The 17,011-nt window shown below is 52.8% G+C and overlaps 1 protein-coding gene across 1 annotated transcript; it reads right to left on the reverse strand.

The window, feature by feature from the left end:
• Nucleotides 1-5,428: 5,428 nt before the first annotated feature.
• On the reverse strand, nucleotides 5,429-13,139 carry MAPRE1 (microtubule associated protein RP/EB family member 1). The gene is made up of 6 exons (XM_054391855.1): nucleotides 13,019-13,139; nucleotides 10,328-10,473; nucleotides 9,033-9,237; nucleotides 7,706-7,815; nucleotides 6,931-7,083; nucleotides 5,429-5,507 (listed from the first exon to the last, which is right to left on the reverse strand). Exons 1-6 carry the CDS (start codon nucleotides 13,137-13,139, stop codon nucleotides 5,451-5,453), a joined length of 792 nt encoding a protein of 263 aa, XP_054247830.1. The 3' UTR covers nucleotides 5,429-5,450.
• Nucleotides 13,140-17,011: the final 3,872 nt, after the last annotated feature.

Genomic DNA, 17,011 nt, shown 5'->3' on the forward strand with positions numbered 1-17,011 from the left:
CCAGGGGAAGGAGCTGACTGGGAGGTGGTTTAGGGGCACCATCCTGTGCTGAGAGCTGCTGGGGCTTGGTCTTCCACCTGAAAGCTTTTCCTGTGCTGCTTCAGTGCTCACTTTGGCATCAGCTGTCATGAGCACCCTGATGGAGCTGGCTGCTGGCACCTCAGGGAGAGCAGTGGCCACTGGCCCTGGTGTTGGGTTGAAGGTTGGACTCCATGATCTTAGAGGCTCTGAAGGGGTAGATTTGGTGCCAAGTGGCTCCTCTCAGGGGGCTCTCCCTGGGGCTGCTTTGCCTGTTGCACAGAACCCCATGGATTTAAGGAGATGGTGCCTGGAGCAAGGGCAAAGCTTTTTGTTTGTTTGTTTTTCTGATGCACCTTTTTCTCCCCAGGGTTGTTTGCAGCCCCTGCAACAAGAGCTGCATGGTCACACCCCCATGGGACTGTCCCCTCAACAGCATCCCCAATACAGAATCAAGAGGCATGGTCCAGGCCAGCCTGGAAGCCACAGTGGAGTCCTCCTCAGGTTTACACATTGACTGGCCCCAAATCCCTTTCTCCTGCAAGAAGGTCCCAGGGCCTTACCTTGGATGGAGGTTCTGCCAGAGGCACAATCAGCTCCTGAAGGACACAGCCAAGCCCTGTGGATGGAAAAAGACCTGCAGGGACAGGAGCAGGGGCAAGGGTTTGAAATGAGAGCAGAGCAGATTGAGATTGGATGTGAGGAACAAGTTGTGCAGCAGGAGGCTGCTGGAACACTGCCACAGGTTGCCCAGGGAGGGAGTTGAGGTCCCATGCCTGGAGCTATTCAGGGTGAGGCTGGACAGGGCTCTGAGCAAGCTGCTCTGGTGGAGGATGTCCCTGCTGAGTGCAGGGGGGCTGGATTAGGTGGCTTTTGGAGGTCCCTTCCAACCCAACCCATTCTGGGCTTCTATGACATTGACCCAAGCAGCCAAGTGACCAAGCAGTGATTCCAGACAACAGCAGCTCAGTCCTTGGCCTTTATTGGAAAGCTTTGAACAGCTGCAGTTAAGAATTGTCATTGCAAACCAGGAGATTGTATAAAAACCACTCAACAATAAAAGTTAAACCCACCCACAACCCACCTGCAAGGAAGAGATGTGGTGGCACAGGGAGGAGGTGGGAGCTGCTTACTCCTCCACTCTGCATTTCCTCACTGCCTGCCAGCACCAAGCTGCTGAGGAAGGTTGAGTGCTGGCAGAACTGTGAGCATTGAGCTTGACCACATCCACTGGAACCAGAAGAGAGTAGCCACCTGCAGCCTGTGGGTTTGACTTGGGCTGATTTTGGGGGGTTTCTTCCCCTCTTCCCTCCCCAACCCCCAAAAAAAGCACATTAGAAACCAGAGCATCTCAAGATGCCCACAATGCAGTCAGGAGCTGACTGCAGGAGTTTGTCCCCCACTCTGTTTCTAACTCAGCTTGGTAGCAAAGGAGTGATGCAAGCAGCTGGAGGCCTCAGCAGCACCTGAATTCCAAGCCCACAGTTCCAGTTCAGCTTTCTGATGCACATCCACACACCCCACAGGCTCAGGAGGAGTCCCCAGCAGCACTCCTGACTGGTTACCCCCAGCACAAGAGGATATCTGCTGGGGCTCTGCTAGATCAGAATGGACCCAGCACAACCCCCCAGGGACCTGGGTGCTTCCCAGCCCTACCTGTGCAATGCTCCTAGAGAGAGGCTTCAAGCAACCAGGTCCCAATGAGCACCTGGGCTGCAAAGAGCAGGCTCCAAGTTCTCTTTCAGCTCACCCAGGTGCTGCCTGCTTCACGCTGCTGGCATGAGGGGATGTTCAGAGCTGACAAAATATGCTTCCAACCTCCAAGGCAAGGCAGTGACAGCCAGGAAGATTTTATGTGCCCCAGAACCCTGAGCCCCTGGCCTGGTCCTGCCAGGGAGGCACCCAGAGAGCAGGATGGGGCAGGGAGTGGGGGTCACAGCAGCAGAGAGGGGTGCTGTGGAGAACACACAAGGTTGGGTATCACACAAGCACTCCTCTGAAGGTACTGGAAGCTTTAAGCTATCAGGAAACACTTCAAAGGAAAGAAACCAACCCAGATCACAACCAATTTGCTCAGAGGAGGCAATTCACATCTTGTTTGTCATTAATAACCAGCTTTAGTCATTTTAAAACACACTCCAAGCCATGTGGGGCCAAGTCCAGCCCCCTTCTCACCACACTGAACTCCCATTTCAGCCACTTGTGGGAAAGAAAAGAAAATAAAGAGGAACAAAAGAAAGCAAAGAAAGGACTCAAGCAGTAGTTGCCCCCAGCATGCTCCAAGGAAGCTCCAACATTTCTGCTGCTAACCAGGGCTGGAGGAGGAAGATTCCAGATCATGGCATCACAGAATGAGCTCAGAGACCTCAGAGCTCATCCCCTCCAACCTCCCCACCATGCCCAGGGACACCTCTCAGCTAGACTCAGCTGCTCAAGGCCTCACCCAGCCTGGTCTTGAACACCCCCAGGCAGGAGGCAGCCACAGCCTCCCTGGGCAGCCTGTGCCAGAGTCTCACCACCCTCCTACTGAAGAACTTCTTCCTCAGCTCCAGTCTAACCCTGCTCCCCCTCAGCTTCAAACCATTCCCCCTTGGCCTGTCTCTGGACACCCTCAGGAAAATTCCCTCTGCAGCCTTCCTGCAGGATCCCTTCAGAGTTTGGAAGGCAGCTCTGAGGTCCCCCTGGAGTTTCCTCCAGACTGACCACCCCCAGCTCCCTCAGCCTGTGCTCACAGCAGAGCTGCTCCAGCCCTTGGCTCATCTTTGTCACCTCCCCTGGACTCTCTCCAGCAGCTGTGTGTCCTTCTTGTGCTGGGGACACCAGAGCTGGAGGCAGGATTGGAGGTGAGGTCTGAGCAGAGCAGAGTCAAGGGGCAGAATCCCTTCTCTTGCCCTGCTGCCTTCTGGGCTGCCCGAGGGCACTGCCAGCTCCCAGTGAGGCTTCTCATCAACCAACCAACCTCCCAACCTTCAAGGGCTCCTCTCAACCCACTCTGCACCCAGCCTGGATTTACTTGGATTTACTCCTGGGATCAGTCAAGGTCCTGCAGCAAGCTCCACCAGGAAAACCTCTTGGGGGACTTCCTCAAGCTCTGCCTGGTGGGATCTGAAAGCAGAAGAGACTGCAGCAGACAGGACACACTTGAAATCCAGAACTTTATTTAGAAACTGCTTAAAATAGAAAAACCCTGTCAAGAACAACAAAAAGAACAAAAATCCAAGTCAAAACATGGGGATGGGGGTAGGGGTCTCAGTAAAATGAAGGAGTTGGGGTTTGGCTGTTTGTTGGTTTTTTGTTTGTGTGGATTTTTTTTTTTTTTAAGGGCAACAAAATTCTTTAAAACCAAACCCAAAACAAACAAACAAACAAAAAACCAAAGGCCACAAGAGAAAATAGCACCACTGCAGTTTAGAAACAATGGCTAAAAAAAAAAAAAAACAAAAAACCTTTTCTTTGTTGGGGTGGTTGGGGATTGTTTTCTTTTTTTTCTTTTTTTTTTTTTGGCATTCACTGGGATTTGGGTTTTTCTGGGAATTTTCACAAAGATTTCATGCACTACACAACAGTTCACCATAAAATGCTCTCCCTAACACACAGGGGACGGGGAGGGCTTGGGGAGGGGGTTCAGGACAAAGCTACCACCAGAAACAAATGGATACAAGCACAACAGGACTGCTCCAATCTCAGTAGTGGAAGGGAAAAGGGAAATCAGAAGTCTTGCAGGATCTTGCCAAACACAACAGTAATGAGGAGGGGAAGGGAAAGGGGGAAGGGGAGGGAGAGAGAAGGGAGGGGGAGCATGAGAGCAAAAAAAAAAAAAAAAAACCCCAAAATCAAAATTAAAAAGGACAGTTAAGGAAAAGTATTTAAATATTAATATTTAAGTTAGTCTCAGTACTGTATTTTCTGCAATAATATTAGCTCTGTTAGCCAGCATCTTGGAAAGTTGTTTTGTTGGTTTTGTTTTGTTTGTTTTTTTTTTTACCCCAGAAGTCTACTGAACTGGCAAAGGAGGATTAGGAGATGGGAAAAAAAAGGAAAAAAAAAAAGAGAGGAAGGGAAAAAAAAATAAAATGCTCATCCTCATGTGCTCAGCTCACTTTCAATCTCAGGCAGCTGCACACAGCACAAGCCCTGTTACAACTGTTGGGTCTGACCAGCATTCCTTGGGATGGGAGAGAGAAAAAGAAGTGAGAGCATAAAAAAAAAAAAAAAAACCACCACAATAACACAAAAAAAAAAAAGAAAGAAAAAAAATCCAAAAGGCATTAAAAAAGAAGCAGGACAAGGAGAAAAAGAAGAGGCAGGAAGGCAAAGTGCCTGCTGAAGGAGGGGCAGGAGTGGGACTGCCTGCCCTTGGCTTTTGCTGTTTCTCTCACAGAAAACACAGTACAGTTTGGCAAAGTCTTTTAGCCACAGAAGGGAGGGAGGGGGAGAAGAGAAAGAGAGAAAAAGAGAGAAAAAAAAAAAAAAGGCTTTTCAGCACCCCTCAAGGTTAATTTCTGTGCCTCAGCTGTTGATACTCCCCTCTGATCCTGTGACAGGCACCAATAAGGTCCATTGCATGGAGAACTAAATCACTTTGTAAGCAGCTTTACAGAGGGATGGAGGGGTTGGGGATTTTTTTTTTTTTTTTTTGCTTCCCTCTCTCCCCTCCTTCCCTTCCTTTTTTGAGGCCTTGCTGACAAAGTGGAGCTGCCAAGCAAGGCTTCCAGAGCCAGCAGTGAAAGTGGAGTCCAACCTCTAAGCCCCCAACCAAGGTGAAGCACATCAAAACCTCCCCTCAGATCCCTTCAGATTTGGCATATGGAAGCATATTTTAAACACTCATTTTAAGGCATTTGAGCATCATTTCTGTGCTGCAAATTTTCACATTGAAACTCCAAAGAAAACCTCCCTGCCAGAGCCTCTCCTCCCACTCACCCACCTCAGGTACAACCAACCCAAACCAAGTCTCTCTTTCTCTCTCTCCCTCCCTCCCCCCAGCAAGTGTTTTACCAGCAAACCATTCTTGCAACAAGGTCCAAAATAAAAAAAAAAAATAAACAAACAAACAAACAAAAAAAAAAAAGCTTCAGCCTCTTGCTTGCTCCCTAAAAACTTTCCCACCCAGGTGTGAATACTGCTCTGCTACAGAGTGAGAAGGAGCTCCTAACTCAAACCCACTGCAACAAAAAAAAGTGAAACTTCTGCAAAGTGCACTTTAAGAAGAGGTACTTTTTTTTTTTTTCTCTTTTTTTTTTTCTTTTTAAAACTTTTTTTTTACTTTTTTCTTTTTTTTTTTTCTTTTTTTTTTTGCTTATGAAAAGAAACCAGTGAGTCCTCTAAGAATCAAGTGGAGTATTTTACAGTTAAGCACATGATCTGGGGCAAAGAATTCTGATGGTGGTGGTGGTTGTTGCTGCTGCTCTGCTGGTACAGTAGGTGGTCTGTTAATACTCTTCTTGTTCTTCCTGTGGTGCTCCTTCGTCAGGTATCACAAAACCTTCCTGAAGGGGGCAAGGAAAACCAAAATGAAAAGCTGATGGCATAAAGCAGGAGCCTGGGCTGCTCTCTGTGAGCTTTGGAGCTTTGCCTTTGGACCTAGGGTTGGAGCAGCTCTGCTGTGAGGATCAGCTGAGGGAGTTGGGGGTGGTCAATCCAGGGGGACCTCAGGCTGGGTGCAGAGTGGGTTGAGAGGAGCCCTTGAAGGTTGGGAGGTTGGTTGGTTGATGAGAAGCCTCACTGGGAGCTGGCAGTGCCCTCAGGCAGCCCAGAAGGCAGCAGGGCAAGAGAAGGGATTCTGCCCCTTGACTCTGCTCTGACCTCACCTCCAATTCTGCCTCCAGCTCTGGGGTCCCCAGCACAATAAGGACACAGAGCTGCTGGAGAGAGTCCAGGGGAGGTGACAAAGATGAGCCAAGGGCTGGAGCAGCTCTCCTGTGAGCACAGGCTGAGGGAGCTGGGGGTGGTCAGCCTGGAGGAGACTCCAGGGGGACCTCAGAGCTGCCTTCCAAACTCTGAAGGGATCCTGCAGGAAGGCTGCAGAGGGACTTCTCCTGAGGGTGTCCAGAGATAGGCCAAGGGGGAATGGTTTGAAGCTGAGGGGGAGCAGGGTTAGACTGGAGCTGAGGAAGAAGTTCTTCAGTAAGAGGGAGGTGAGACTCTGGCACAGGCTGCCCAGGGAGGTTGTGGATACCTCCTGCCTGGGGATGTTCAAATCAGATGGGATGAGGCCTTGAGCAGCTGAGTCTAGCTGAGAGGTGTCCCTGGGCATGGTGGGGAGGTTGGAGGGGATGAGCTCTGAGCTCCCTTCCAGCCTGAGCCATTCTAGGATTCTATGAAATCCCCCTTGAGTGACCATTCAGTGCCAACTCAAAGGACCAGAAAGTTCTTTTCCTCATCTTTGATCTATTCATTGTACACTCCTCAGGAAAGGCTGAACCTTGCCTGCTGCCTGCCCACAACAGAGAAGGCTGAAGGGACCTCATTGCCCTCTACAACTCCCTGAAAGGAGGTTGTGGGGGGGCTGGTGTTGGTCTCTTCTCCCAAGTGGACAAGAGCAAATGAGTTGAAGTTGTGCCAGGGGAGGTTTAGGTTGGACACTAGGAAAAACTTCTTTACTGAGAAAGTGGTGAGGGGTTGGAAGAGGCTGCCCAGGGAGGTGGTGGAGTCCCCACCCCTGAAGGTGTTCAAGAAACCTGTGGCCATGGCCCCTGGGGACACGGTTTAGTGGCCATAATGGTTGGACTGGGTGATCTTAAAAGTCTTTTCCAACCTTAATAATTGGCTGATTGTGGAAAAAGCCAAGGCCATGAACCCAAAGGGAAAGCAAACCAAGCAGAAATAGCAGGAGGCCTGGAAAGCAGTGAAGCTTCCAGTTACAAAGGGAGGGAGCAGCCATGCAATTCCCACTTGCAGCAGCTCACTTACATCTGTGGCATAAAGAATTTCCACAATCCTCTGCAGCACTGGGTCATTCTCCCCTTCATTCTCCTGGCAGATCAGTTCAATGTTCCTCAGCTTGCCAAAGTAGAAGTCTCTCTCCTTCTCCAGATCTTCAACAGTAAGTTTCAATACATTGATCTGCCAAAGGGCACCACCAACAATTTACCCAACCAGTGGTAGCTAAAAGCAGAGTCCCCACATGCTCAGAGGGTGTTAAAGACACAAAACACTTCAGAAGAGCCCTAGATGGGGCAAAGGGGACTGTGTGAGGAGGAAGAAAATCTGTTTCTCATTCCTGCTCCACCAAACCCCCTCTGTCACACACATGCACTTGGACATTCTGAGGGCTTACTCCTTAGGCTAGGTAAAGCAGAAGCTGCCTGCAGGTCCCTCTGCTAACACATTCCAAGCTGGTGGTGGTTGTGTTATGCTCTGTGTCTGGTGGAGCAGCAGCTGCTCATAGCTGCCTTGGAATGCTGAGAGCTGCCACACAGCTGTGGGAATACTTTTCAAGGCAAAGCTATGTGTGACATGGCCCAGAAGGGTTTGGATGTCTGCAGCTCCTGTGCTGCAGGAGGGGTCTGGCTGGGAGCAGAGCAGCCAGGCCCTTCTCACCAAGGCCTCTAATGAAGTGACTCTTGCTGAGCCTGCTGCACTCAGGTTATCTCCTCCCCCCTGCCTGATCCACTCCTGTCAAGAAGCAGCTCAGCACACAGCCCTGTGGAGCACAGGTCAGCAGCTGGGGCTGCCTGGGACCCACCTGCTCGATCAGCCCTGCTGACTCCTCGTCTCCTGCTGCCTTTTTGACCATCCCAGTGCCAGCCTTGGGGGTGGCTGCAGTCCTCTGCGTCACCATGGGCCTCTGTGGGGCTGCAAGATCAGCTCAGGGTTAGCTCCTCTCACCACACCTCACAACTCCTCCTGCAGGAGCGTTTCCTACAGGAAAACCCTCCTGGAAAGTTACTACCCACTTCCAACCAGGCTTAGGCACAGAAGAGCTCAGAGCTGAATTCCTCCTGAGAAGCTTCCTGACTCCATAGGACATGACCATGGTTCCTGGAGTGGTCCTTTGCTATTTTCTCTTTTAGGGAAGATTTTTCCTTCCTGTAGCTCACAGATAACTGGCTGCTGTCAATCCAGGCTGGGGCATGAGGAGATTGAGAACAGCCCTGCAGAGAAGGACTTGTGGGTGCTGGACAGGAGCCAGCAGTGTGAGCCTGAAGCACAGAAGGCCAAGGGCAGCCTGGGTGCATCCAGAGCAGTGTGGCCAGAGATGGAGGGAGGGGATCCTGCCCCTCTGCTCTGCTGAGACCTCACCTGCAGGGCTGTGTCCAGCTCTGGAGCCCTCAGCACAGATGGACATGGACCTGATGGAGAGGGTCCAGAGGACACCAGGAAAATGCTCAGGGGGCTGGAGCAGCTCTGCCAGGAGGACAGGCTGAGGGAGCTGGGGGTGTTCAGCCTGGAGAAGAGAAGGCTCCAGGCACACCTCAGAGCAGCCTCCCAGTACCTGCAGGGGCTGCAGGAAGGCTGCAGAGGGACTGTGTGCAAAGGCCTGCAGGGACAGGAGCAGGGGCAAGGGTTTGAAATGAGAGCAGAGCAGATTGAGAGTGGATGTGAGGAACAAGTTGTGCAGCAGGAGGCTGCTGGAACACTGCCACAGGTTGCCCAGGGAGGGAGTTGAGGCTCCATGCCTGGAGCTCTTCAAGGTGAGGCTGGAGAAGGCTGTGAGCAAGCTGCTCTGGTGGAGGATGTCCCTGCTGACTGCAGGGGGGTTGCACTGGGTGGCCTTTGGGAGGTCTCTTCCAACCCAACCCAGTCCAGCATTCTATGACTCAGCTTTTGAAGCCTGGCCTCTCCAAATCAAGATGCAAAGTGCTCCAACCTCATCCTGCAGGCTTTGGCAGGAGGGTTGGACTCAATGATCTCTGGAAGTCCCTTCCAACATCTAACATTCTGTGCTACCCCAACTTTACACCTAACATGCTGTGATACCCCACCCTTCACTAACAACCCACTCTGCTTTTCCCCACTTTTTTTTTTTTCCCCCATGATCCAGAGACTCCTTTAACTCAGATTTTCTCTACCTGCAGTGTTTGAGCTGAGAGATTTCTTGGGTTTGTTCATCACTGGAGTAACCAGGTTTGGTGCTACTGTCTCTTGGCCTTGTCTAGCAGCAACAGGGTCATACTCCTTCCCATCATAGTTTGCATCAAAGAATTTTTTGAACCATTGAACAAATTCAAAGTTGTCCTGAAATTTTCCTTTCACTAATTTGTCCACAGGAATTATCTGGAGCAGGAGGAAAACAAACAGGAAAAAAAAAGAAAATTATAAAAAAAAAAAGGCAAAAAATGAAATTCAAAGAAATCCCCAGCTTGATATCAAGGTTTAAATCTCAGAAGTGTAAATCTTTGGCCAGTGTTGGACAAAATCCTTCTGGAACACAACTCTTGTGTTAAAATTGTGGGATTTTGGCTAATAACTGGAATTCAGAACTGTAATTGTAAAGAACTCTGCAGCAAGGCTGGTGCTACACTGAGCACAGCACAAAACCTTCCTGTGAACCTGAAGCTGGCTCATCCAGCACCAGCTCCCATAAGCCAGAGCCACTGAAGAGCTCCCCAGAGAGAGACCATGGAGCTGGACAGAGCTGAACATCACCCTTGGAGGGTTCCAGTACCTGAAGGAGGCTACAGAAGAGCTGGGAGGGACTTTTAACAAGGGCTGGGAATGACAGGACATGGGGCAATGGCTTTGTGCTTGGAAGAGGAGAGATTGAAACTGGAGATGAGGAAGAAATTCTTTCCAGTGAGGCTGGGGAGACACTGGCACAGGTTGCCCAGGGAGGCTGTGGATGTCACCTCCCTGGAGGTGTTCAAGGCCAGACTGGATGAGGCCTTGAGCAAGCTGGGCTGGTGGGAGGTGTCCCTGCCCATGGCAGGGAGGTTGGAACTGGCTGATCTTGAAGGTCCCTTCCAACCCAACCCATTCTATGGTAAGAGACAACTGAATTCATTTCCTAACCAATTCTGAATTGAGATCCTCAGGACTATCACACCAGTGGGTAATGGGAAGGCAGCTGGGACAAAGATGGTTCAAACAGGAAGCTCAGGTCAGGTCCAGCTCAGAAGTTCCAGTCCCAGCCTGTGCTACACCAGCTGCACAGAATGAAACTGGAAACACTCAGCTCATTGTTGAGCTGAACCTTCGCTGGGTGTCCAAACTGCAGCGAGGACCTCAGCACAAACCAAACCCAAAGGCTGTGAGGTCCCCAACCAAAAGCAAGCTCTGTTCCCAGCTGTGTTCCAGCTACATTCCCAGCACATTCCAGCTCCTTCAGCAGGAGGAGGAGAGAGCAGCAGTCACAAGGCAAGCTTACTTTGTCAACACCCATTCGTTTGAAACCTGCTTGTAGAACCTTGAAGTTCTGGATGTACTCGTGCTCCAGCTTGGCTTGAAACTTCACTTTCTTGAGTGCTACAGAGCCTGGGAAGAGCATGTCCATAAACTGGCAGTAGGCAGCACCTGCCAAAAGGAAAAGCACACAAATCCCAGGATCAGTCAAGCCCTTCTCAGGCAGCAGGCTGACCTGAGCCATCCTCAGCTATTCAATCCCTTCAAGGCTGTGAAAGCAGAACAGGAAACCTTCAGACTCCTGTTTGGGTGCAGCACCGCTAGCAAGAAGCTTTAAGTGAGCTGCAGAACCAACCTTGGGGTCTCAGGACTTGAACTTTGATGATCAAGAGCAATCCTAACTCCTTCACTCCAGGAGAAACAGAAAAAGCCACGGAGCAATTTGATTTTCCCTTCTGCTGGCTGGGAGGCCAGACCTGAGGTCCAAGAGGAGTGTGATCACCTCTTATCACCACTCAACTGCAGTCATCACTCTCAGTTATACTTAATCATTAGTAAAAGAGTGACACATTTACTCACCACAGACACAACCTACACACACAGCTCAAGGTGCCCTCAAAGGCAAGAGGCAATATGAGGTTGGATTCTATTTAAGTCAAGGCCTGAAATGAAACAGTTTCTATTAATTTGGAATCCTCCATGTCCCTCAAGTCAGCTCTTAGCAAGGAGCAGAAGGATTCAGTTCAACCATGAAGAGCAAGCAGTCACCTCCAAAAACAAAAAAAAAAAAAGATATAAATATATAAATCAGCTTTTGAAGCACACACCCTAAAAACAGAGATTTTTAACCTCTGCAGTGCTGATGGCAACCATATGCCACTGCCAACATGAGAGCAACACTCTGAGCATTGTTCCCCCACCTGCAGCAATTAATTAGACACCCAGAGAGATGGGAACCTCAACCTGGAACACCACAGCTCCAGGACAGGCTCTTCTCAGCTGTCTGAAAGCCAGGAGCTAATAAATCCTGGTGCTGAGTGGATTCATTTCAACCCAAGGCAACAAAGTCCTGCACTGATCATTTCCTACCAAGATAATTCTGTAGGTCTTTTGGGGCTCCCAAGTCTCACTGCTAAGAAAGTTGCTGCTCATCCACTGGTGCAAATAAAAATCAATTAATCAATCAATCATGCCTCTTTCAGTTCACTGCCTGAACAACTCCTGTGCCCACCTGAGGAGCAAATCTCTTGCCAGAGATCAGGTTTGCTAACTCGGGGGCACTCCGAGTGATAAACTTGATGTAAAGAGATACCCAGCACAAGCCAAAGGTCATCTTTTGTGCATTTACACAGCCCCAGCCTGCTGCTGGCACCACTGCCAGCCCCAGAGCGGGCAGAGCAGGCTTGGAAGCTCCTGGTGGCACCCAGTTGTGACAGCAGAAGCCACTGGGTACCCAGAGGCGTGGGGGCCCCTCTGCAGGCACAGGGGAGGGACATTACTCAGCACATAGCACAGTGACAGCTCCCAGCCTTCTGCAAACAGGTGAGCTGAAATTCTGCAGAGCCAGCACTCATTATCCTCCCAGCTCCAGACACAGCTCTGCCAGCATTCCAGACACACCAACTCCCAGCACAACTTCCCAGTATAAACCAGTGCTGCCCAGGACAGAGTGCTCAACCCATTTCTCTGAGAGCAGGCAGCGCTCAGCCTTGCTCCTCTGCTTGCAGAGCCTTAATTTCTTCACCCTTAGTTTCTCTCCACCACCCCACCAGACAAAAGCCACCACAAACACCTATCAGTTGTCTACTGCAAGCCCCCTGCTTTGCAGTATTCTTTGAGAAGGTTTCTTCCACAGGCTGCACTGCCAGCCCCAAACTCATTTCAGACTTCTTCCTCTTTTTATTCCACCTCCAATTTCCACATCTCTCACGTATGAGCAACACCTTACCCTAAGCTCACTGCATGAGCTGCACTTCCCCTCTTCACCAAGTCCCTTTCCCCTGCCTGTTGCAGTTATCCAAATCACCTCCTTTAACCTAGGCTGCCCTTTTTAGCCTTGGGTTTGTTTTAGCTCTCACTTCACAGACTATTTACCAGCAATTCATCTCTGCAGGCCTCCTCCCACACAGCCTCTGATGACACTTGACTCTGTCTGGGGACCACAATCACTTCCCCTTTTCTGCCTCCAGCTCCACCCCAGCCAGGAGCAGGAGCCTGACTAAACTGGGGTGACACAGTCCCCTATGCTGCAAACCCTGAGGGTGAGCCCAAGAGTCACCAGGATACTTCCCCCACACCCCCTGCCCAACCTCCCACAGCTCCCAGTGCTTCTCTTCCAGAGGAATCCACACTTGCTTATGCTGCTACTACACTTGTAAGACTTATTCTATTCACCAAGACCAAAGACTTCGTTCCTCGTTGGAAACACCTTCTCAAGAGTCTTTTTTTCACATTATCTCTTATTCTCTCTCGCTGCACCTCTGCTGCCATGAGTCAGGAGGTGCCTGTTCATTCTGCTGACATCACTAACAACCACTTCAATACAACCCCAACCATACCCAGGTTACATCGCTGCCCACAGGTCTGCTCACACCAAGAGTGAAGCCATCAGCAGAGCCACAGAGGCCAGCTCAGACAGGTCACACGGTGCAGCTGCACCTCAACAGACCCGGGCTGGATCCCAAACCGGGAGCTGCCTTGCCCTGAGCCCCCTCACCCGAGCAGAGCTGTTCGATCTTGGTCAGGGTCAGCTGCAGGGACTCGTTGATCCAGGCCAGCATGTCATGTCGGCTCAGGTTATCGCTGGTCACTGAAGTAGAATACACATTCACTGCCATTTTCTGCAAGACAGAACCGGAGCTGTAAGCGCCACGGCCCCTGCCGCCAGTGTTAAACACTCGCTCGGCTGCGGCTTCCTCCCAGCCTTCACACAACAGCCGAGCCCAACGTGATGCACGGGAAACGCGGCGGAGCTGCCCGCTGCGAACAGCTGGGAAGCCCTTATTGCACCCCTCTGAAAAGAGCACCTTTCAGGCGCTCTGTGAAATAAAATGAACAGCAAGGGCCTCGCGTGGAAGCTCCGACGGAGGGAATCACCGCGGCATGCTAGCCATCCCCCTCAGCCCCACGGCCCCGCACGGCACCCATACTTCCTGGTCCACCCCGGGATCTCTCCAGGGGGAAATACCAAGCGGCCGGTCCCCGCCCAGCTCCGCCGGCACAAAGCGGAGCCGCCACGCTCGCTGCCCGGCCGCAGAGCCCCGGTGCAGCTGCCGCCGCCGGGTACAGCCGGCCGCGCCGCACGTCCCCGCCGCGGGTGGGGCACGGCCCGCGCCCCCCTTCCACCCTTTCCTTCTTCGCCGCCGCCGCCGCATTTTCCCCCTCCACTGCCCACTACGGAGAATACTTTGCATCGCTCAACCGAGGTTCCGCGGCCCCCCGCGCCCGGGCCAGGCGCGGCCCAGCCCTGCAGGCCTCACACCGGTCCCCTCACAGCCCACGGGGCTATGACCCACCCGGCCCCACCCGCCCGCTCCCCGAGCCCAGGGCCTCCTCTCCGCCCGCCGCCCACGGCCCCGCCGCCGCCACCCCAGAGCCACGACCCGACCCGGCCCGGCCCGTTACCTGCCCCGCTCTCGCCCCGTCTGCTCCGCGTTCAAACCGGCCCCGCCCGCCTGCCCGGGACCACGTCACTCGCACGCTACGCGCTTGCGTCACGCTGACGTCACGGCGGCTGCCGCGAGCGCCGCGCGCTGGCTGTCGGCGAAAGGGGGCGGTTACCAGGGGGCGGTTAATCCGTCGCGTTGCTATGATGACAGTCTCCGCCCATCGCGCCCGCCGGGCCGTCTGCGATTGGTGGAACCGCTGGCCACGCCCACATCCCCGGGATCCCGCGTGCCCCGCGCGTCTCTCATGGCTGCGGCGCGAGGACTCGCGCGCACGTGGCCTGCCTGTGGCTCGTGCCCAGCCCAGTTCTGGCCCTGGCCCGGGCCCATTACGAGCCCGGTTCTGCCCTGGCCATGGCCTGTTCCCAGCCTGGTTCTGGCCCCTGCCCGTTTCCAGTCCAGTCCAGGCTCTGCCTCAGCTCTGACCAAACCAAGGTCATAGCCTGCCCAGGCCTGGCACTGTCTTCTCACCTCAGGCTGACTGGGCCCAGCCTGGCCCCATCCCGCCCCTGTCCCTACCCCAGCCCAGTCCAGCAGGCCCCAGCAGGCCTGGCCCAGGCTCATTACATCCCTGCTCCATCTCTGTCCCAGCCCCAACTCATCCCTGCTCCATCTCCGTCCCAGCCCCAACCCATCCCTGCTCCATCTCTGTCCCAGCCCCAACCCATCCTTGCTCCATCTCTGTCCCAGCCCCAACCCATCCCTGCTCCATCTCTGTCCCAGCCCCAACTCATCCCTGCTCCATCTCTGTCCCAGCCCCAACCCATCCCTGCTCCATCTCCGTCCCAGCTCCAACCCATCCCTGCTCCATCTCCGTCCCAGCCCCAACCCATCCCTGCTCCATCTCTGTCCCAGCCCCAACTCATCCCTGCTCCATCTCTGTCCCAGCCCTCCCCAGCCCCTGCCACAGCCAGGCCAACCCCATCTGCCATGAGGTCCTGTGCTGGTCTCCCTGGGGCCATGGCAGCCAGGCCCAGCTCTGCTGTCACCAAACTGCACATGCTGCAAAACTCCATCATTTCACACAGAGTGATCAAATCAGGACTATCTGGTCACACAGAAACACTGTTTTTTTCTTAATTAGCAATAAATGGTAACTGGGTGATGTGGATCTCCCCTTTTCCTTCCCACACCAAACCCAGGAACACCCCAAGGACAAGGCACAGGGCTTGAGTTTTCACCTTTGGGATATAGAAAGCCTGTCAAAAGCCCTTCAGTGATACACTCCTTTTATTTTTTTTTTTTTAAAGATTGTATAAAAACCCGCAAGACCTTGGACAGCACAAATCCTTAACCTAAAAAAAAAAAAAAAATTTAAAAAAAATTTAAAAAATAACCAAAATAGCACCAGGGAGAGTCAGACTTCCACAAAGCTTCCAGAGGCAGCTCCAAAAGCTCCCTCTCTCCATCACAGACACAGAATAAAGGCAGCTCTTGCAGGGGGGGGAAAAAACCAACAGTTCAAGGAAGACTTGTCTACTACAATTCTTATCAAGGAAGCTTAATGCCAAGACAATTCTCGTTCCTCTTTTATCTTTGTTTACTTTCCCCCAGTCTTTTCCTTTTGCTTTTTTTTTTCTTTTTTTCCTTGTCTGTTGATTTTTTTCTTTTGATCAGATAGGAAAGGATGTGAGATCTGGAGTAGGAAAGTGGGGATGCCACTGGAGTGGAAGTTACACTTTAGCCCAGACTGGAGAAAGAAAAGCCACCCAAAGGTACCCATCCCCTCTGTCACCCAGAGGGTGGCTGTCACCCCTCAAGGCAATCTCCCTACAGGGACCATAGCTGGGCTGTGGTGAATGAGTGTGGTGACTCCAGGATGGGAGCTTGGTGAGGGGTCCAAACCCAGCAGGGGTGATGCCAGGCATCCCCTACACCTCCAGCACCCACAGAACCCACCCTGCCCTCTGCCTGCTCAGGGGATGGTGACAAAGGTGGTGAGAGGGTTCCACCCACAGATGCCAGCAGCAATGTGGAGACCACTTGGCTTTCTCCAGGGTTCTAAGGCATGTGGCTTGTACAAGTCTCACTGGGCACAAATGAGGATGGGAAGACTTTGAGGGTGACCTCTGGGGAAGGGCACCAAGGTACAAAAGCCTCTAAATTTCCTGTGGGCTTCCTGTTCCTGCCCCTCCCCAAGCACAGCATTGGGGAGACCCAAAGATGGTCTGGGGAGGGGCATGGGTGGGAAGCTGCACACTTAAGAGTGGAAAATGGGAAGCTCCCTCCTCTGGGGAGGCTGCCCAGGATGGGGGTACAGAGGGGGGGTCCCCATGTGTCAGAGGTAGAAGGAGCCAGGGGATGAGGTGTACAACACCTCGTGAGCCAGCCTGGCACAGGGCTGGCACAGGGCTTGACCTGACTCCTTTGGAGAAGGCACCTGAGGACTCTGCCAGAGCAGGAGAAGGTTTGCAGTGAACAGCAGAGGTAGGGGAGGAGGACAGAGGGACCGAGGGGGGCAGGTCACATGTCCTTCAGTGCATTGAAATGTGCATTGGAGTGAAGAGGTCCCAGGAGCTGCCACCTGGGACAACGGCCACGGGGGTACGGAAACCTGCGGAGAGGGACGGGCTGGGCTGTGCCCACGTCTCCTGGGGCACCAGCCATGGACCAGGACTCCATGGACAGCAAGAGAGTCCCTGCAGCAAAGGGAGGGAGCAGAGAAGAGCAACCAAAGGTGAGCAAGCACAGCTGTGGCCACAGGAGCTCCTGGTTGGGGGTACAGCCCCCAGGAGCCCCTCAGGCTGCTGTGGGGCCAGGGCTGGGCACACAAGCACCAGCAGCATCCCATCCCTGTGCACAGCCGTGCCCAGAAGTTGGGCATGCAGGGAAGGAGGGATCAGCTCCCCAGCCCTGAGCAGGATTGGTGCCAGGTGAGGTCAGAGATGCACTCCTGGACCCCACAGCCAGGGTCAGGTGAGATTATCCCTGCCAGGAACCCCCCCTGCCCAACAGCTGCCAGCACTGCTGGGGCTCCTGACATGGCACATGGTGTCTAGGGGCTCTTTTGAGGACACCACCACTGATCACACTGTGCTGCCCCC

This window comes from Indicator indicator, chromosome 24 (genome assembly GCF_027791375.1).
Source record: "Indicator indicator isolate 239-I01 chromosome 24, UM_Iind_1.1, whole genome shotgun sequence".
NCBI lineage: Eukaryota > Metazoa > Chordata > Aves > Piciformes > Indicatoridae > Indicator > Indicator indicator.